At 42.4% G+C, this 21,292-nt stretch overlaps 1 protein-coding gene and 1 non-coding gene across 2 annotated transcripts; one reads left to right on the top strand and one right to left on the bottom strand.

Moving 5' to 3' along the window:
- On the top strand, window positions 4,569-4,640 carry TRNAM-CAU. Its single transcript has one exon. It is a non-coding gene; the product is annotated as a tRNA-Met (tRNA).
- On the bottom strand, window positions 6,732-11,851 carry LOC8076391 (putative U-box domain-containing protein 42). Its single transcript, XM_002438191.2, has 4 exons — window positions 11,382-11,851; window positions 9,485-10,579; window positions 9,022-9,331; window positions 6,732-8,631 (listed from the first exon to the last, which is right to left on the bottom strand). The coding sequence occupies exons 1-4, from the start codon at window positions 11,385-11,387 to the stop codon at window positions 6,953-6,955; spliced, it is 3,090 nt and encodes a 1,029-aa protein (XP_002438236.2). The 5' UTR covers window positions 11,388-11,851; the 3' UTR covers window positions 6,732-6,952.

Here is a 21,292-nt window from a genome sequence, read left to right on the forward strand (position 1 = left end):
TACATGGGCCACCACGGGACAAATTCCAAATTGGGTCGGGTGTGACAACCCCCCAACCCCCCCCCCCCCCCCCACCCCCTCCCATCACCCCTGCGCAACTCCAGATAAAAGTTTTTTAATATAGCAAATGTATGTAGACATATGTTATATCCACATACATAGCAAAAATATGTAATAAAAAAGTTAAAGAAACTTATAATTTAAAATAGAGGGAGTACTATGATTACGGTTACTAGTAATTTGTTTAATCACAAATATAAAATCATATAAATTTGTCTTAAAGTAAATTTTACTTTATTTCAGACCACCAATATGTAAAGACTCATATTGATTGAAGGCATGTCCGGTACAGTTGGCTTATTGCTGCGTAGTATTGAGGAGCCGGAGTCAACGAAATGAAACTAATTCCTACATTGTTTTGAGAGAAGAGAGGTAAACACAGCTACAGATAAGGGCATAATAAGGCTAAGTCGAAACTGGCGGGAGCTCTGCCAAACGAAGCTTAAGGTTGATGTCAATAGTTTCATCATGGAAATACTTTTTACAATACAGAGCTTAAGGAAATTTCGTATTTAAAATGGTATAATCAAAGTAAGATATTGTAGACCATATCGATCTTTATTAGCTGTTGTAATTGCAGAGTTTTTTTTTCTTTTTTGCCAGATAATTCTATTTTATTTGCTTGTTTGTTAGAGCATAAAGCTAAGTTCCACTGCAACTGGAAAATTTTTGTCCACTGCGACAGCATAAAGCTAAGTTCTTACGTAATTTTTAGATCATCGCCTGATCACGGAATAAGAGAAAATCGACTGCAAATTTAGAAGAAAAAACAAAGTCAAAGTCCATTATTGTTTTTCCGTCGATTCTTAGTAAATAAAATTATTCAAAGCAACGACCTCTAAAAGTCTGCTAGCTTAATTAACCTATAGAGCTCACTTGCTTGTATCAACACCTAGAGATGTCGCAAATATGTCCCAGAAGATAGCCTGAATAAAGAGGTAATGCATTTTTTTTCTTAAAAAAAACAAGATCATTATGGATGCATTTTTTCTAAAAAAAAACAAGATCCAAATAATGATTATATACAGCCCCCATAATATAAATCTACGTTCTTTTCTCCGTATGAACATTAGCTAACTCTGCAAACAATTATCCAAATAGTCTTAGCATGTTGACAGTCAAAAAAATGTTTAGTTGTTTCATTAGAGTCACACAAACAACAGTTTAGATAACCAGACCAATTCATTTTAGGCAAATTGTCCGTTGTTAAAATTACACTCTTCTGAACAAAACAAAGCATAATCTTGAACTACAGAGTTAACCTCAGCCTTCATAATAAGAACTTATTACTGAAACGTACAGCCACGGATGTAAACTGACATTCCAACAACTAGCTTATTGCAATTTCACTTGTGCTGGTCATTACCACAAATAAACATCAATTGCTGCATGGAAAACTCTCACCATATATACATGATGCTCCATTACATAGTGGTATTGATCCCTTCATCTCACACCTAATCACCCGGAGAGGGCCCAACATCATGACATGAGCACGTCCAGATATGTACCTGTCGTCAGAAACTGACAAAAGGCCGGATACAGGTGTGGAGCCGAGTCAGATCAAGATGTGCTGAGAGGTAACAGCCAGGCGTAACGTCGTTCATGATTTTGCAAATGGGAGCGAGACAACGAGTTCATACATTGCGCACCTTAGCGCACTGCGCACCCCCGGCCTTTGGAAAGAAACTAACTAAAGTCATTACAGGTCGTTATGATATGATCAAGGCCTGGTCGCGCTGCCGTACTACGACGACGAGACCAGCCGTCACCTTTGGAGGACAGCAAAATCTTATCCCGGCCCTGTGCCACCTTTGGATCATCAGGGAGAGAAAAAAAACCATTGCGATCGATCAGGGAGAAAGCTGATAATCACCCTGTGATTTTCACTTGTTGATTTTGGCAAAAACGTCTCCAGTTCGACTACTCCTAGTAGTCTCAAGTCTGGCTACCAGATCATGAAGATTGGGGTTGGATTTGGAGACATTGCTTGGGTTATTTTCTTCAAGTCTACTCCATCTGTCTTAAAAAGAATAATACACATCTCATTTCCCAGAAGGACTCAACCAATTTAAAATATAATCAAAATTTAAAAAAACAATACAATATTGAATAAGTATCATTAGATTAATTGATCATGTATTATATTTTCACAGTTAGCTTATATGGAAACATAAATATTGATATTACAGTTTATAAATTTAGCCAAAATAAAATTGATTGATTTCTTGGAAAGCAACACTCTATTTGTCAGGGAGGGACTAGTTATTACTCCCATCTGTTCATTTATCTCTATTGTTTAAAACTTGTGTCCATAGATAAAAAAAAACTGATGGCCCACGGGCTTTACCTTAACTTGTCGTATTTAAGTTAATGTGTGTGCGTCTCTTTGTTTCCTTGAGTAAATCTCTGTCTATCGCCATTTGCCGCTAATACTCTATTTCTGGCAACATGATCACACGCCCATATGCAAAAGCCTCGAGTGGTTGCTTCTCATGCAAGTCTTTCCCGCGCCTACAACTAGAGGATAAAAACTCACTGTTAGACAGTCGATCCATAGGTGTTTCATCTGGTATCATTGTCGATCCATAGCCATAAACCATCCCATAGCCGATCCAATAGCATCGTTCACGACCTCATCTTGAACCATACATGTAGGGAAGAAAAACAAGCAACAACAAAGCGTTGGCTGCATCAATCCCAGCCTAGTATCTCTTCATTTTTTAGAGAAGATATCCGAGTTCACATAGATGATCCAAACTCATCTATTGGCATGCTTGTAAAAAGATATTGGGGGAACACCACACACCTATTGTGGAAGGGATGACTTTAATATATATATCATTGTAAATAAATGAATATTGTAAGGTTACACATGGTACTACATTTAGGTTATGTAAAGTCAGTAACTAGTTGTACAATTAGGCCCTTCATCATGATGTTTGCAAATTGGTTCATCGAGAGCACACAGAGGGCATGGACATGGCCCAAGGTGACCATTTGATGGAAAAAGTGAATGTCTATCTTGATATGCTTCATTTGGTGATGATGAATAGGATCGGTCGTCATCGTAGGCAGCACTCATGTTGTCTGAGTAGACAATCATCATTGATGAGTTCTAGATGTGGAGCTTCCAAAGGAGTTGCTGCAGCCAGCAACACTTGACAACTATATGTGCGATTGTGCAACACTCTGTACCCATGATAGAGAAAAAGGCTTTCATTTGCAAGTTTGGCACTTGGCAAAGACCAAGAAACCAGATTGTCTCCAAAGAAGACACTGAAGCTTGACATGGATCGGAGTAAGCAATCAAGGAGGCATCGGGTCCAACGTCGATATGAAGGCCCACGAAAAGGGTACCCTTCACATAGAGCATCCACTTGATCAATGTGAGATGAGGCATCAAAGGTCCATGGGTGAGAAATCATTAGAGGTTGGCCAGGCATGAGATCATAGAGGCATTGAATATACAACTAGAGACTAAAATGAAGACATATGAACTTTTATACGCACACTTTTACCCCTTCGACAAGCTCTTGGTGGGGTCATCACTCCTTTAGGTGAGAAAGTTCTAGTGTCATTCAATAGACCCTTTGGCGCAGACTCCCTTAGGATACCTAAGAGTTCGCTCCCATAGCCGTCACTCTCATGCTCATGTTCAATAATTGTTTGTTACTAAAAGCGGGGTACAAATGTTTCAGCTCCATGTAGTAGTGGTTTCTCCCCCTTCATGCTTGGTCACACTCGTTTTAATGTTTTTGACATGTTCATCATCTTCTTCATTACCATCATCCTCAACTCCACCTTCTTCACTTGAGCTTCACCCAATTTTCTTGCCTTTCTTCTTCATCTTCTTGCACTTGTCACATGAAATGCTTTACCTACTTGATGAACAGTCTTCCTAACCCATTTTCCTTCCTTGACATCTCAAATGTCACAATATTACCGGTGACAAGGGAGGAGTCATGGTGCTCGAGTCTTCCAACTTAATGAAATATAGATAATCACCTAATCAAATTATTATTTTTACAAAAAAAAAATTAAGCATAGTTTGAGCCATTTGAGAAATATTTAAATATGTACTCTTGCTCTTAATATGAGTGAATTTATACTTTTTAGCAATTTTAATAAAAGTGTCTAGAATATTAGAAATATCTAATGTATACAGTTATTGCTTTTACTTAATATTCGAAAAATATTCATGACCAACATTGTTCAAAAATTTGGCTTGTTCCTTATTTAATGCATATCATTCGTGCTATAATCAAAACAAATATGTATATGTATTCGTTATTATATGTATTTGGCTTCACCTCTTAAAGAAAATATAATAACAAATATGGTATGAGCAAAATCCATCCATATCAGACCCGATTATACATCTCTAATGTAGTGTGGTACGGAGTAGATTATTGACAGGTGTGCTCTTCTTTTACCCACCTTTTTTTACCACAAGTTGTCTAGCAGTCTCGATTTAAATAAAATTAATTCTGAGACATAGCACAGCCATCAGAGTGGCGCAGCGGAAGCGTGGTGGGCCCATAACCCACAGGTCCCAGGATCGAAACCTGGCTCTGATATCCTTTTTTTTCTTTTTTTGCTGCTGCTTTCTTCAGTACTTTTTTTTTTGTTTTCTGGCTTCTAGTTTTGCTAATGTCTTTTTCGTCGCTAACGCTGGCTTCATCAGCAACAAAGATTCTCCTGGTTGTGCACGTCACGTTCTCAGGAAATTGCCAAAAAGGCACTGATACGTAATGTCGACGCGACGTGCTTGCTCGCTCGATCGCTCATCGCCGCCTGGGTGCAAAGGACCAAGAACGGCGGGGACAGTGAGCGACCCCCGTCGTCTCACTCTCACGTCGTCTTTCTCGGTTTCTCCCGCGTCCTAGATCGTCGTCGTCTTTCCCCCCGGCCGGCGTGCGTGCGCCACGGGCGAGCACACGAAGATCAACCCGCCAGCGAGTGGTTCGGCGCGGAGCAAAAGGACAGCGCAGGCTCGTGCCGTGTCGCCGTGGTGCGCGCGCGTCGCTAGCTGCCTGCCTTTGGAGGTCGCCGTGACTAGACCACGCCTGACGTCGTCGCCCAAAGCCGCACTTTCGGTTGTCGCGCGGGAGCCGCGTCGCGGTGTCGACCTCTCGCGGGGGCTCGCCGTCCCTCTCCATGCATCTTCCTCCATCTACACGTATACTACTACTCCTGTATTTGCAACCCGTTGAGTTTCAGCAACCCCGCAGAACCCACTAGTGTCGCTTTGTGGCAACGATTGAATTAGTGGTGACCTAACGGCTCATGTTGATTTGTTGTGATTTGTTGATAGAGAAAAATACTATTCTGTTACTTAAAAAAATATATGATTGATTTTTGTTCAAGCGCCTATTTTTTTAATCAAAGATTGATGGAATTATAAACGAATAAATTGGATAGGGAACAAAATCACCCCAACATATCTGCAACGGAGGGAAATATTTTGCTAAACACGCTTGTTGGAGCGCACGTGCCTAAAAACATAGAACCAAATGCTGACAACCATGGATGTAGGAATAGTTTTTAGGTGTGGCGGGAATCAAAGCCATATGATTTAGGTCTAATAAATAAAAATTGTTGTCTGATTAGATGCAAAATTTCGGAAATCTGACGTATAAGAGCATCTCCAAGGGTTTTGTATAATTGAGTTGGTATTTGTTATTGTTTGCAAACTCTCAAAATAAAATGCAAAGTCTAAAAATAGGTCATCTTCAAGAGTTTTGCATAATTGAGTTGGCAATTAACCAAAGTGAATCCGGCCACGATTTTTTTCCTTCACGCGCGCTCGCGATCGTCTTCCCGCGCGACTTTCATTCACGCGTGTAAAGTCGCCGCCGGTTCTCGTGTTTTCCTCACAGGTCGCGCTGCCAATTCTTCCTACTCCCCACCGCTTGTTGCAGATGCCGCCACGACGACTCGTATCAGACTCGCTGCAGGTGCCACCGCGGTGCCAGTCCGACGGATGCAACCTGCCCAGGTACCCGGATCCTCGCGAGTTCTACAGCGGACGGCGACGATGGACCATATATGGCGCCAAGAAAGTCCAGGTCGCGCGGGGGGATAGGAGACGCGCGCGATCGGCCTTTTGCCAAGCCGTGCGCGGCTTGGCGTATATGCCAAGTTTGCTCTCTCATTTGCCAAGTTGCCAAAATGCAAACTCCAAATGCAAAACCATTAGATACCTCTTTTTGTGATTTTTGGCAAAATTACAAGAATGCAAAGTCCAAATGTAAAATCCTTAGAGATGCTAACAGGTCCCTTTGCTAAAAGGTACTATTTGCTAGTCCTTTGGACAGAAGGCTAGAGGGGCATGTGTAAAACAAATTAGGCCTTGTTTAGTTTTAGAAAAAAATTTGGTTTTCGGTATCGTAGCACTTTTGTTTTTATTTAACAATTATTGTCCAACCATAGATCAGACAAACTATGTAATTAGTTTTTATTTTCGTCTATATTTAACGCTCCATACATATATCGCAAGATTCGATGTGCCGGAAAATCTTGAAAAATTTTTGGTTTTTGGATGAACTAAACAAGGCCTCGTCAACATTACAAAAGAAATTATCTGGTGGGCGATTTAGTTGGCACCGTTGTAAAGATCTACTGAACTGAACACGGTCCCTAAAGGAACAACTACTGAACTCACAAAGTATTAAGAAGAATAAAAAGACTACCTTCCCTTGCTAAATTGCTATAAATTTTGGTTATACTTACATTACATACCACTGCATCTTCAGTTTTTCCTTTTCTATTTTTCTTTAGCTACACCAAACAATACATCATCAACCCGTGTTACAAACAAACCAAGAAACGCAAACATGGAAAAAAAGAGTCGAAGACATGCACAGGTGTGTGCATCATGTGTTGTTGGTTACAGTTCGACGGATTCGTAGGTCGCGGAGTAGTCCGGCATGCGGTGCAGGCACCGGAGCACGCTCTCGGCCACCTGCTTGGTGGCGGCGTCGCCCGTGTGGAACGCGCTCACCAGCAGGCTCGGCAGCGCCCGGTCGCTGGTGACCTCCCTCACGCACCGCTCGCCGCCGTGAGCCAGGAACCTCTCCACCGCCCAGAAACACCTCCGAGTCACGGTCTCGCCTCCTCCAGCGCCAGCGCCGGCGACGGCGCCGGCCCCTCTCCGCCCGTCGTTGCGGCGCTGCCGCAGGGCACGAAGCACGTGCCGCGCCGCGTCGTGCTCCGCGAGCACGGCCACGCCGCTCGTCACGTCCACGTCGTCGTCCATGAGCGTGCACAGCGCGCCGAGCGCGGCCTCCACCACGCGCCCGTTCTCGCTGCTCTCCAGGACGCCCAGGAGTCCCTCCACCGCGCCGGCCTCCACCAGGCAGAACGTGGTGGACGGGGAGCACACGCCACGGTGCACCGGGCAGACCCGGCCGCTGTGCGCCGCCGGCCTCCGGTTGTTGTCGTGCACCCGCCCCGCGTGCGCCTCGCGCAGGCGCCGGAGGATGTTCTTCTTCTTCGGCCGCCGCTCCTCGGTCGGCGGCTGCGAGAGGTTGGGCGACTGGCTGCTCAGGTTCTCAAGACCAACCGCGGCGAGCCGCTGAACCTCGTCGCTGCCGGCGGACCGCACGAGATCTGCGAGCACCGATGTGAGGTTGTGATCCATGGCCGCCAGGAGCACGTCCGGGTCATACAGCGTCGTCGTTAGCCGGACCAGCACGCCCACGAGACCTTCCATATACGCCTTGGCATGGCGGCTTGCCCGTGCCTCGCCGCGCTGCATCTCCTCGATCTTGGCTAGCACGGTCACCACGGCGCCCTCGTTGATCAACGCGAGGTTCAGAGCCATGTGCTGGTACGGCAGCTTCGCCAGGAGCGTAGCCGACATGGCGTGCCGTTCCATGATCCGCCCATGCAGGCCGATGCTCTTGACAAGCTTCCCTGGCTGCCCCGGGGCCTTGCAGAGCTTCTCGGCAATGGTGTGCCCCATCTTCGGGGACAAGGCAATAAGCAGCTTCATTGCGGCGATGACAAGTGACTCTGTCAGCGAGTCCATGAGCTCAATCACAGTCTGGCTGCTGTCCTGCTCCTTCATGACTGAGACCACCGTGGCCAGATGCTTGGGGAGGGCGGTGAGCGCGAGCAGCACGCGCACAATGCTTAGGTTGAGGGTGTCAGGCATGGAGGACTTGAGCATGTGAGCGAAGTTGTATACCGAGTACTTGGACGTGATGACGTGGCCTTCCTTGTTGACGGTGATGGCCTCTGGATCCAAGCCAGACTCAACGATGTTGGCGAGCACAGCGGCAGCCTCTGTCTTAGAGCCCACGGGCTCATCGTCAATCTTTCGGATGAAGAGCTCCTGCACCATGACTGGGACGGCACCTGCGTCCACAAGCGTCTTGGCGTTGGGGTGGTGGGACGAGATCTGAACCAGGACGTCGAGTGCCGCCTTTCGAATTGCTGTATTGCCACTGCACACCATCTTGACGAGGATCTCTGAAGCGCTCCCAGCGATGTTGATGGTCATCTCCTGCTTCTGGACCAGCTCGCCAAGGTAGCTCACCATCTCCATCTGAACATCTTCTGATCCTGTTTTGTGTGTTCATGTCATTGTAAGCTCATGGTAGTGTCATGGACTCATGGTGTGATTTGCATGTTGACAAACAAGTTACAAGAAAACCAGAACCTGTAATACTCACTAAAGAAAGATGTCTTACTTTTGCAACATCCAAAAGAATCTGTTCAATTTTGTCCTTACTTTTGTTCAAACATCAAGGAAAAATTCCTACTGTACTAAAATGACATGTTACAGAAATAGGATGTGACAATGTTTAAATTATTCCTTTTTATATTACATTCAAAAAAAATTATCCATTTATGGTTTAGAGTTTTAACAGGCAGGCAGGCAGAGGATGGCATTATGTAAGCCTAACACAGAGAAGAAAGGAATTTTTTTTCTATACAAAAGCCAAATCTTACCTTCAACTAGGTGCCTTTCCAGAGGATCCAAGTAGCCACTTTCAGCCATGTACTTGATATTTTTTGGACATTTCTCCAGGTTCTCCAGGATTTCTCCAGCCTTCTCGGCGGCAATAGGATCAGAGGAGCTATTAAACTTCATCGTGGTGAGGATCAGTATGCTCCCAGCAGTAGATCCTATGTTCTCCAACAGTAACTCTGATTTCGAAAGCTCTACCAAGAAAGAGATAGCTGCATGCCTTTCATCAGTACTATTGCTGGATAGCAGCTTTATTGTCCTTGAGATGGCTCTGGTTTTCGCTATGATTTCCTGTATGTCATGAAAAAAAAAAGTATATAAATGCAAGATGATTAGGAGTTGAAGCTGCACTTCAGCAGTATTTCAGTACAACAATAGCATTATAATGTGTAACGATTGGGGAAAAGATCAAAGATGACAAAGGTTGAAATATCTCAGACACACCTTTCCTGCATCATCCTCAACCAACAGGCAGAGGAGGTCGAGGGAGTCACACCGAATAAATGCATCCTTGTGGTCCAGAAGACGTGGTAAGAACTTGGTGATGCCAATCTTGTGCATCTGATCCCTGTTCTTTTTCCTTAGCCTAGCCAGCACCTTCAGCTCATTTATGGCCTCAAGCACCATAGCCTCTGTGGTTGCCATAGAGAGTGCGGTACGTGCGATCCTAACCCGCGTCGCTTCATTCCTTGTAATCCATTCTGCAATAGTGCTCTTCAGCGGAAGATTACTCCTCAGTGTCTTGCTCTGCATTTCCATGTTTGTAACAGGACATATCACAGGTTCAGAGTCATCCGTAAACTTGTCAAAGTAATCCTCTATAGCTTTCCTGTCATAAGTCACACCGCTCTCCGCTGTCACTGGATCAACCATAACGTTGTTGGTGAGAGGGCAGAAGAAGGAATCATACAATGGCTCCACATATTCTGCGACTTCAGGGAGTGAACTGAATGTCTGACCACCAAGCTCATGTGACTCCTGGTACATTCCCTGCAGGAAGTCGACCAGCCTCGGCATGTCACTGTTGTGCAGTGTTCTTCTCCTAGGCCTCTCAACCGCCACAACCATTGGCAGATCTCCCTCCGAGTAGCCATGGCGGTTCCTGACAGCCTGAAGCTGCCCACTGATCGCTGCTGATTCCGCAAACCTGCTGCTGTCGAACATCGTCGATGCTGGTATCTTGTTGAGCTCATTGCTTATATTCTTTATGACCTTGTCCAAGTCCTCGGTTATGCCCAGGAGGTCGTCGTCCATGAGCTGCTGCGCGATCGCGCTACACCTCGTGATGAGGTCCTTGGCGAGGTCGACATTGGCAGCCAGATACTCCATTACCTGCAGCGTGTTGGTTGGGGAACCTTGCGCCTGCTTCTGCACCTCATCGATTGCGGGCAGGGCTCCATGGTGAGCGAGGTGGCTGCCGACATCCATGAAGTTCTCGTGCTCAGCATCGACGGCTGATGCCGCTGACGACATGAGCTCGGAGATGGCTGCTAGCACAGACTCGGCGAGCGATGCCTTCCTGGCCTGCGCTTCACTCCGCTGAAACAAAGGGAAAATGTGCACGTTAGCCACCAAAGATGCTTTTCTTTTTTTTTTTCCTTTTGGGTTCCTTTTGGTGTGGAAAAGGGTAGTTCAGACTAGGGAGTCGTTCTCCTCAATGAAATACGCGTGAACACGAAAAAAAGACTAGGAAGTCGTAAAGAAGAAACCTACCAACTTTGTCCGATACAAAAGTACAATTCTGCAATCTTAAGGTGACAGGGATTGAATCTAAACAATTGGTGGGTAGTGTATATAATAACACTGCAGGGATGGCCACTTTCCCCCCAAATTCCCAGCTGTTACAGATTGGTTTCGTGCAAGAATCAACATAATGCCATTCACGGCAGGAACTACTCCTGGCAGAGCAGTTTGTACGTTATAGCTGCTGTCTGCTGAACCACACTTTCCAGTTCTCATGGTCCTGGAAGGAACATGAAGAACACCTCTTACGCACGATTGGGGGGGAAAAGGACGACAGAAACATCTCTATACACACTTGCATTGCAATTTGACAAGCTCATCCATCTGGCCCCCCAACACCTTCGAAACCCATTGAGTCCGTCCTAATTTTTCTCAATTGAATGAAATAAGAGGAAGTTGTCCTGATTTGTCGTCGCAAGGTACAGCGAAGCACGTACGGTAATTATAGGAGAGAAAAAAAACAAGAAGAGCAATCTTTGTCCCCCCCAAAAAAAAACTCAGGTAATTTTCCAGCAGAGCCCCGCCTAAACCACTGAAATCACAAGGAAGGAACTGCATCCAAGTAGCCAATCAAGTAGGCAGCAGCAGCAGAACGTACCTGCATCCAATTCCAACCAAGAAGTTGAAGAAACTGGGCGTCCTCTGCTCCCCCCTCCACCGCCGACCAGCTCCTCCCCTGACCGACGACCAGCGGCGGCGGCGAAGCTAGCACCCGGCGGGGAGCATTCTTCTCCCCTCCCTCGTCGTCTTCCTCAGGTCGAAGCCACACCCAGGCATGGCGCCCACGTCCGCCGGCCCCAAGCACAGCGCCGCACGCAACGCAACACCCGAGGTAGAAGGTATGGAGAGCGGAGAGCGAGAGGGGTGGTGTGGTGGGAGACCGCGCTGGCAGCTCGCAGACCCAGTCAAGCAAGGGGTCACTCTCCTCACACCGCCCCGCCCTCGGAGAACGGAGATTGGCGGAGGTGCCGCCCTTTTTCTAATCACACAGCTCACGCACTCCCCCTTGTTTATCAGCAGCAGCAGGCAGCAGGCAGCGCGTCACTCACTGGCTCTGGCCGGATGTGAAGAATACAAAGATGTTGACCTTTTTTACTGGCTCTGCACGTTTCTCAGTCGGCCACAGCCCACAGAAGGGTCATGAGCCGGCTCGGTTGCAACGCAACGCATACCACCACGCGTCACGTCGACCGGGCTGGCCGGCGTTTTGAGGGATGGATTTCACGGCAAGTCTAGAGTAAAGCTGAGTGATGACAACACTGTGCAAGCTGCTTTTGTTGGCCCGGCTCGTTCTGCATTTGGAGCTCCAGAACCGGGAGAGTACGCCAACGGTTTTTATGGAAAATCGTTTGGAACAATCAATGGCAGGTGGGGCATGCACGGCACCCTCCCTTCCTTCCTTCCTTCCGTGAGAGTTCACGTGCGAGGTTTCGGAAACCAGAAAAAGGCGGTTCTGGATTCTCTCGCCACCGATGGTTTGTTTTTGGTAATCTTCCCGGGAATGGGCAGGTTACTGGTCCCAATTGTAGGTGGATTTAAACATCAAAAAAATGTAGGTGGATTGTATTATTACTATTACTATATTACGTAAAGGAAGAAACGTGCATGTAATTCTGCCAGACACATCTTCAAATAAAACATACATACATACATACATTTTTTCAGAAAAATAATAAAACGTACATTTTCGAATTAAAATCCTAATTAGCGACTGCTTGTGTAGACTTGCAAAGTGTTCATTTTTATCCTTTTGAATCGATGAAATGATGTGGGTGTTTGAATAGAGGCTACGTGAGACAAAATTATGGCAGCACAGTTAGTTTTTCAGGTGTCGCTCGCTCCTCGGCCTGCCTCATGAGGACTTGGATGTTACGTTTCGAGGAAGAGGAAGGCCCTAGGCCCCCTTTTTCTGTTTGCTCTCCATTTGCCCCATCACGAAGGCATGCATGACGGCATTGATGGTCATATGCCACTGCCCACAACAATCTGCGGAAATGGAACACCATTATTAAGTGCTCTAAATCTTGAGAGATAAGTCTACCTCTATCATGTTCTTCCAGCAAGCTGGTTGTTGGACATGTCGAGAGTATCCCTTTTCAATCATTAATATTTGCTAAATGCGTGCCAATTTAAGCGTTATTTTTGGAGCGGGTGATTCCAAAAAAGAAATACTCCTATACATAAGATGATTTGCTTATTAGGCCTTGTTTAGTTCCAAAATTTTTTAGAAAATCGACACTGTAGCACTTTCGTTTGTATTTGATAAATATTTTTTAATCATGGACTAACTAGGCTCAAAAGATTCGTCTCGTCAATTTCGACCAAACTGTGCAATTAGTTTTTATTTTCACCTATATTTGATACTTCATGCATACATCTAAACATTCGATGTGACTGAGAATCTGAAAAATTTTGCAAAATTCTAAACAAGGCCTTACTATCATACTATGTACGTATAGCAGATGAATTCAAAGAGGAAACTAGAAAACTACAAAATGTCAATTGGTGCTGGTGGCACGGTCTCTAAAACTTATCCGCATGCAACATCCTGTAGGGGTACGGAGGAGCTGACTTTTTGTTCCCAAATGACGAGCTACTAGAGCTAGCGTGCACAAAGCCTCGATTTGGTTGGTACGAAGAATCACTCATTTTTTTCTTGAGCCGGGTGTGATTATTATTTAAAAAAAAACGCCTAGAAGGAATGATTCCAACTACTCGAGTGGGCTGATGGCGATAGGTAGAGAGGTAGCTGAATATATAGGTATAGAGACAGTTCGATGATTAGTGCTAAACCTGTCCGGCTGTCGTCCCTCCGTGCATGCATGCATGATTCAACCGTCTCCGTATCATCATTTATTTAGGCCTTGTTTAGTTACACTCATCGAATCTTGCGGCACATGCATAGATAATTAAATATAGATAAAAATAATTAATTATAGAGTTTATCTATAATTTACCAGACAAATCTTTTGAGCCCATTTATAGTCCATGGTTGATAATAATTACCAAATACAAACGAAAGTGTTTCAGTACCCAAAAACTTTTGACGTAGGAAACTAAACAAGATCTTAGTAGAGGTACGGCGATTGCGGGGTTGTTTAGTTCCTAAAAATTTTACAAATTTTTTTAAAATTTTCCATCACCAAATCTTGCGGCACATGCATAGAGCATTAAATATAGATAAAAAATAACTAATTACATAGTTCGCATATAATTTACAAGATGAATTTTTTAAACCTAATTAGTTTAAAGTTGGAAAGAAAAGTGCTACACTAGCATTTTTCAAAAAATTTCACCAACTAATCAGCTCGCGGGCAAGAGCTGGGCTGGGCCTCAGCTGCCCCCCACGGCTACCTACAAACTGCATTCATAGCGCTCATTCGAGTGAGAAAAAACTCTATTTTTCCTCCTCCAACTTTTGTGAAAGGTCGTTTTTCCTCCTTTAATTTTAAAATAGACAAACCACTTCTCTCAACTTTTAAACCGTGCATTTACCTTCCTAGAACGGTTCTGAAGATGGTTTTGCTATAGTGAATAGTTATTTGCTACAATAACGGTGTTTTGTCTTTTTCTTTTTAAATTATTTCAGCTGAGTTTTTGAAAAATCATAAAATGGAAAATATATTTTTTTGGACTCCTCATAATTAGATCTATATAGTAAATATATAATATGATATGTTTTAGTACAAAGTTTTTGCTATAAAGGTTTTGTCCTTTTCTTTTTTTATTTATTTGGTTGAATCTTTAAAAAATCACAGTAAATCATAGAAAAATCATAAAATATAAAATCTATTTTTCTTAGACTCCACATGAGTATATATACACAATGAACATATAATATATGTATGCTTTAGTACAATAAAATAATTATAGAAGCTGTAGCTATGAATTATTTCAATTAATTATAGAAAAGCATAGATCTAAAGCTACACAAAAATTATAATAAAGCATACTATATTATATATTTACTATGTAGATATTCTTATGTGGAGTCTAACAAAATTAGATTTTATATTTTGTTATTTTTTGTAATTTACTATGATTTTTCAAATATTTAGCCAAAATAAATAAAAAAGAAAATGACAAAACCTTTATAGCAAAACTTGATACTAAAACATACCATATTATATGTTTATTGTGTAGATCTAATTATGTGGAGTCTAATAAATTTGGATTTCTATTTTATGATTTTTATGTGATTTACTATAATTTTTCAAATATTCGGCCAAAATAATTAAAAAAGAAAAAGACAAAACCACCGTCACGGTAGCAAAATAACTATTCACTGTAGCAAAATCACATTCGAAATCGCTCCAAAAAGGTAAAATATGCGGTTTAAAAAGTTAAGAGAGATAGTTTGTCCGGTTTTAAAGTCGAGAAAGAAAAACTGACTTTCATAAAAATTTAGTAGAGGATAAGAGCAAGTTTAATAATACAGCTCACTTGCTGGTTGTAAGGTTTTTTGTAGCCTTCTCCCAGCCCACTCATATAATAATTAGCTATTCACTATTAATAGATGGTCCACTTATCTCTCTCACAAAGTTTCTTAGTTCCTGTGGCTAAGCTGGCTGTAAGCTTACAACATGCTTCTCTTCTCTATCCTCTCTTCTCTCCTCCACCTCAGCATTTAGCCAGATTACAATCCACTATAATACTTGTTCTAATTAGACCTTTTCCTTGCACTGACAGGGATATCCTTGTGTTCCCTGCAGGAATCTTTGGCGATTTGGGCCGTCACATGGTACCTACTGTTGGCGGAGTACTGTAGGTCTCAGGTACAGGAACTCTCCCGTTCCTAAACTTTAACTCATGCATGTGCATCTGGGACTAGGACTGAGAATCAGTACTTTGTTCGTAATGGTATACTTAGGCACTGTTTAGTTCCCCACCTAAAATTTTTTTTTCCATCCCATCGAATCTTTGGACACATACATAGAACATTAAATGTACATAAAAAATAAACTAATTACACAGTTTGATTGAAAAACGTGAGATGAATCTTTTAAGCCTAGTTACTCCATGATTAGCCTTAAGTGCTACAGTAACTCACATGTGCTAATGATAGATTAATTATGTTTAATAGATTTGTCTTGTAGTTTCCTGATGAGCTATGTAATTTGTTTTTTTATTAGTTTCTAAAAACCTCTTCCGACATCCTTCCGACACATTCGATGTGACACCGAAAAAATTTTCATCTCCAATCTAAGCAGAGCCTTAAAGAAAATTGTGTTAGACAAAGTTTAGATTAAACATTAAAAATACAAAATATGAATAACTTTTAACTTGTTGAGTTTAAAAAAATAAAAATCATATAAATAAATTTATTAAAAAAAATATTTTTATAAAAGTATATATATACAATTTTTTAATAAATATTTTTATAAAAATAAGAAGTTGAAGTTAAATTGTATGGTGAGAGAGTACTGTACAGTACGGCGAGCAGATTGACAAGAGTCCTGTGGAATTTTCATGCACCGACCGGATTGGTACGTGCGTACCCTGCCAGAAACGTACTGCGGCCGTGTGGACCTTGTTGGCCATAAATGGTGGATGAAGCACGCAGGAGCAGGGTAAAGCTGTGCAAGAAAGAGAGATGAACACGTGGACCGACTAGTCGGTTACGAGCCGTTGCGAAATTTTTTGCGTTTACTTTCGTTTTTACTACGTGGCAATTATTATCTAATTACAAATTAATTAGGTTCAAAAGATTCGTCTCATAAATTATAAGCAAAATGTAAAATTAGTTTTTATTCTTGTTTATATTTAGGCCTTATTTAGATCCAAAAAGTTTTTGTATTTTGACACTGTAACACTTTTGTTTTTATTTGACAAACATTGTCCAATCATGGAGTAACTAGGCTTAAAAGATTCGTCTCGCGATTTACAGATAAACTGTGTAATTAGTTATTATTTTTATCTATATTTAATATTCTATGCATGTGTCGCAAGATTCGATGTAATGGAGAATTTTGAAAAGTTTTAGGTTTCTAGGTGCATCTAAACAAGGTCTTAATAATCTATACATATGTACAAATATTTAATATGACGGGAATAGTTGCGTTGGCCGTTGCCTTGCCCGGAGCCGGAGGCAATCATTTCATCTACTCCGATCCAGGACCAGGAGTATCTTTGTGGGCTGGAGACTACTGGAGCCAACGACCCGCCAGGCTGCTACGGTTCGGTTCTGCCGATGCGAACCGCCGAGCCGGCCGCTCTCCGGCTGGCCACAGCGCATCAGAGTATCAGACTCCGGCGCCTGAACCCAACCCCCTGCGACAATGAGATGAGAGGGCGGTGCCCACGCTCAAACTGCACGGCCGGACACTGTGCCTGCGGGCAGTTTACTTCGAAAATCAAAAAAATTTTAAGATTATTTGTCACATCAAATTTTACGACATATGCATGAAGTATTAAATATAAACGAAAATAAAAACTAATTATACAGTTTGTTTGTAAATCACGAGATTAATCTTTTGAGTCTAGTTAGACTATAATTAGATAATGTTTATCAAATAAAAACGAAAATACTACAATACCGAAATCCAAAACATTTTCGGCGAGGCGAGGGGCTCCATGAATCAAAAGCCTGAACGCGCGGCGCGCTACCAGCCAACTGCCGAGGGCAATCACAGGGGGGACCCAGGAAGGAGCATGGGTACGGAGGGACCGCACGCCTGCGGGTTGCTTGACTCCCTGTCGAATTCTCGACGAGCACAAGCAACTCGTTACTACGGAGCATTTGGCTAGACTTTTTTTTACCGTCGACTCCGGCAGTGGCGGAGGGTGAGCCAAATTATAGGTAGGGGGGCGGCGAAATTTTTTTAAAAAAAAATAGAGAGAAAGTGAACAGTTCATCCAACTGAGATGTTGCTGCTTCTTGTTCTTGCCTCTGTTCTCCCAAATTACCTAACTAAAGTACCGGAGGAGCATCAAATGGATCTGCCCCTTCTTCTCCTTCTCCTTCCCCTTCCCCAGATTCATCTCTTTTTCTTTTGTAAAAGAAATACAGATTTTTTATACGCACCATTACTACCTAATTAAGAAATCACTTCCTGTAAAAAATTACGAAAAGAAAGAGATTTGGGATTGTACGAACCTAGCCGGCTAGCAAGTTGCAGCGTGGAACTGCCGAAGGCTCAAGGCTCCTACATTAATCAACGAGAAAGCAGCAGGCCGACGGAAGGCCGCTGTCAGTTGTCGCCGGCCGGGATCTCGCCGCTCGAGCGCCGCGTCCTGGAGGTGGAGTGGAGTGCCAGAGATTGGGAGATGCAAGTGGAGTACCGAGTACGCCATGCGGCCGTAACGTCGAGTCGCGGCTCCGTCCATCTTCATGCCTCCTATGTGAGTGCCTAAATGGGCTGGTGGCTATTGCTACACTGCAGCCATCCTATATTCCTATTGGGCCTTAAGAAATTGTTTCGAGGGAAAGGGGGGCAGGAGCCCAGTTTCGCTTCTACTGGGCTCCGCCCGTGGACTCCAGGATCGCTTGCTAGCTGCTACCATCTGGGTCTCTCTGCCATTGACCATCGTTTTTTCCAGAAAAGGATAGGGCTATGGTATATCCCGTCATTTATCAATTCCTAAGATTATTATTTATTCTTCATAAAAAGTTATCTCATTGACCAAGTGATCCATGCCTACATTTTATCCTTGATGTCGTTACAATTTTACATATAACTAAATGAAAATATATATTTTCTGAACTATTTGTTTGTCTGCCTATACATATTTTATTGTTTTTACTTCATCATAGTATATAAGCCGTAATCACCTCTGACATAAAAGACCAGAAATATATTTAATTCTGTCTTAGCACTAGTATTGTTGCATTTATGTACGTGAAAGAAAGCGCCTTATATTATGTGACAGGAAAAAAAATGTAGTTATACCTTATATAGTAGGAGAGAGTATTAAGCACTTGTCCACATATTTACACCGGATAGTTTATAAGCTACAATGCTCTTCGAGCTAGTTAAAAATTGGTTGCTAAATAAACCACCCTTGAAAAAAAATAGAAAGCACATGTAAAAATCATGTTTGTACTAGTGTTTCTCTATTGGAGATATTTATTTTTGTACTTTGTATGACTAAAACACCATTCCATAGACCCTTTTGCTAAAATTCCACTGAGAGAAAAATGACAATCATTTGTATTTTATGTCTAGGATTTATGGGGAACTCAACGGTGTGAATATATACTATCGTCAATCCAAACATATTATTATCTCTATAAACTATAGGTAAAACAAACATGTCTTTTTTTCTTAATTGATAAATTTGCCTTTGCAATTTAAATTGTTGAGTGCATATAGAAAAATTATGGATCTTTATATTTATTCGCTTGAGCTTATCAGTCGAATCTGTTAGCCATTCAATAGTGTTTTTCTTTCACAACAAATTAGTCAACAGTACTTTCTACCATGACTTATCAACCAAACGATCAAGGCAGAGCGAAAGGGAAAAGGAAAAAAAAATGAAATACAAGACACGATTTGGCCTAACACCGCTAGATCGTGTTCTAGGGACTTAAAAAACCTAGGCAGCAATGAAGTTAGGCTCTGTTGTTTTAAAAAAAAAATTCGTCCCATCATATCGAATCTTCGGACTTATACATAGAGTATAAATATAGATAAAAAATAACTGCACAGTTTACATTTATTTTGTGAGACAAATCTTTTTAGTCTAATTAGTCTATGATTAGATACTAATTGCTAAATAAAACAAAAATACTACAGTAATCAAATCCAAAAAAATTCATGGACTAAACAAGGCCTTACTTCCTTAGAGGATTTTGACGAGACTCTATATACCCTTCTGATTTAGTGGAGAAGTTGGAGACAAAAAAAAGTCCCCCAATGACACTAGATGCAGAGAAGTCGTTGGAGAGTTGAAAGATAGAGTGATTTTATTCAAATAGTTCTCCAAATGAGAATCTAGAGAGTGCATTTAAAAAATATATTAGAGATGCTCTTAGCCAGCCGTTCTCATTAGCAACATAAGCACACACAAAACTTAAAGTAGTCCCAAGCTTCATACCCTTCAACATGTCCGGCGCCAGCAACTCTGCTCCATCCGTTTTCTCCGCCGCACTCTGCTCTTCTGGGATGTGGGCATGTATGGGTCCATCCATGACCTCTGATTCTGCGTCACCACTCTGCGAAGAAAGTCTTCAATCAAAATTACACGTTGTTTCTAGCTATCCTCACACTCCACAGAATTGATGAATAAATGATATTTATAACTCCCTTCATAAAAAAAATGCAATTCTATCTTTTTAAGAAGTCAAATAGTTTAAAGTTTAACCATATTTATATAATATGCCTATTTAGCGTCAGAAATATTTAAAAATATTTTCTATAAACTAAGTCAAACTAAAGGAAATCTAAAATTAGATCTTTTTGATATAGAGGTAGTAACGTGGACAAATTATTACTATAAAATTAATAGATTGTGTGATATTTTAACACGAAACTACGATTTGTTTGGGTCCACTTATTGTTAAGTAAATAGCGTTTTATACATTAGACTTTTGCATATGGGCCTTTTTAGAAAAGTTAAGCTAGGGTGTTTGGCACACCCTACAAATACGGTTCAGTCGTCGGCCACTGCCATCAACTAGTCGTAGTGTCTTTCCCTTTCTCCATGGCCGAAGCCCTATCATCGTGTCCTCGTCGCTGCCCACTGCTCGCCTGCCATGCTCCACGCTACTAGGAGCCTGGGGCCAAGGAGGTGGCATTGTAGATCAAAACCAACGCCGATCATGAAGGAGATGAGAGGAGCTAGCAGAGAGAGCTCGGTGATGCGTGGAGGTACGTCGAGAGAGCCAGAAATTGCCATGTGGGTTCGAGGGGCTATTGAGGTGTGCTGACGGCGCGAGGGGTGGCAAAGGCCATCGGGGGAGCAAGGAGAGGTGGAGGAGACTATGGAGGTGGAGGTCATGGGGAAGACCATAAGTCATGTGAAAGAAAAGCCTCTCCTAATGGGATTCTCAAGTTCTCCATGGTAGAAGTGCTTCTAAGAGAAGCTAGCAATAACTTGTGCATTTGGAGCGGACACTACTTTTTTCATAAAAAGATGGCAAAATAAGCCATTCCAAACATGGCCTATGTGTGTTAGATTCATCCGACCAGAAGAGACATATTTAAATCCTGCAAATTATGCACATGTAAACTCATACTTCTTTTTTTTTTGTTTTTTACCTGGAATTGTGGGGGGGGACCCACCAGAGGCTTATTTTCTCTTAAAAAGGACATCCCAATAGTGCTAGGAAGGAGCTAGCCACACGCACGCAAAGAAAGATGGAGAAAATAAGATAGAAAAGAGAAACTATTTATAAAGATATAAAATGGGAAAAGACAAAAGAGAATACAAAAAGAGGGAGATAACGATAGCGAAATTCTCAAGACTAAACAGTTTAAGAGCATCTCTAGTCTTTCTAAAATTAAATCATTATTTTAAGAGTCATTTAAATAACAATCGTTTTTTATATATTTTCACTCTTCAACAAAT

The sequence above is a fragment of the Sorghum bicolor genome, chromosome 10 (genome assembly GCF_000003195.3).
Source record: "Sorghum bicolor cultivar BTx623 chromosome 10, Sorghum_bicolor_NCBIv3, whole genome shotgun sequence".
Classification (NCBI taxonomy): domain Eukaryota; kingdom Viridiplantae; phylum Streptophyta; class Magnoliopsida; order Poales; family Poaceae; genus Sorghum; species Sorghum bicolor.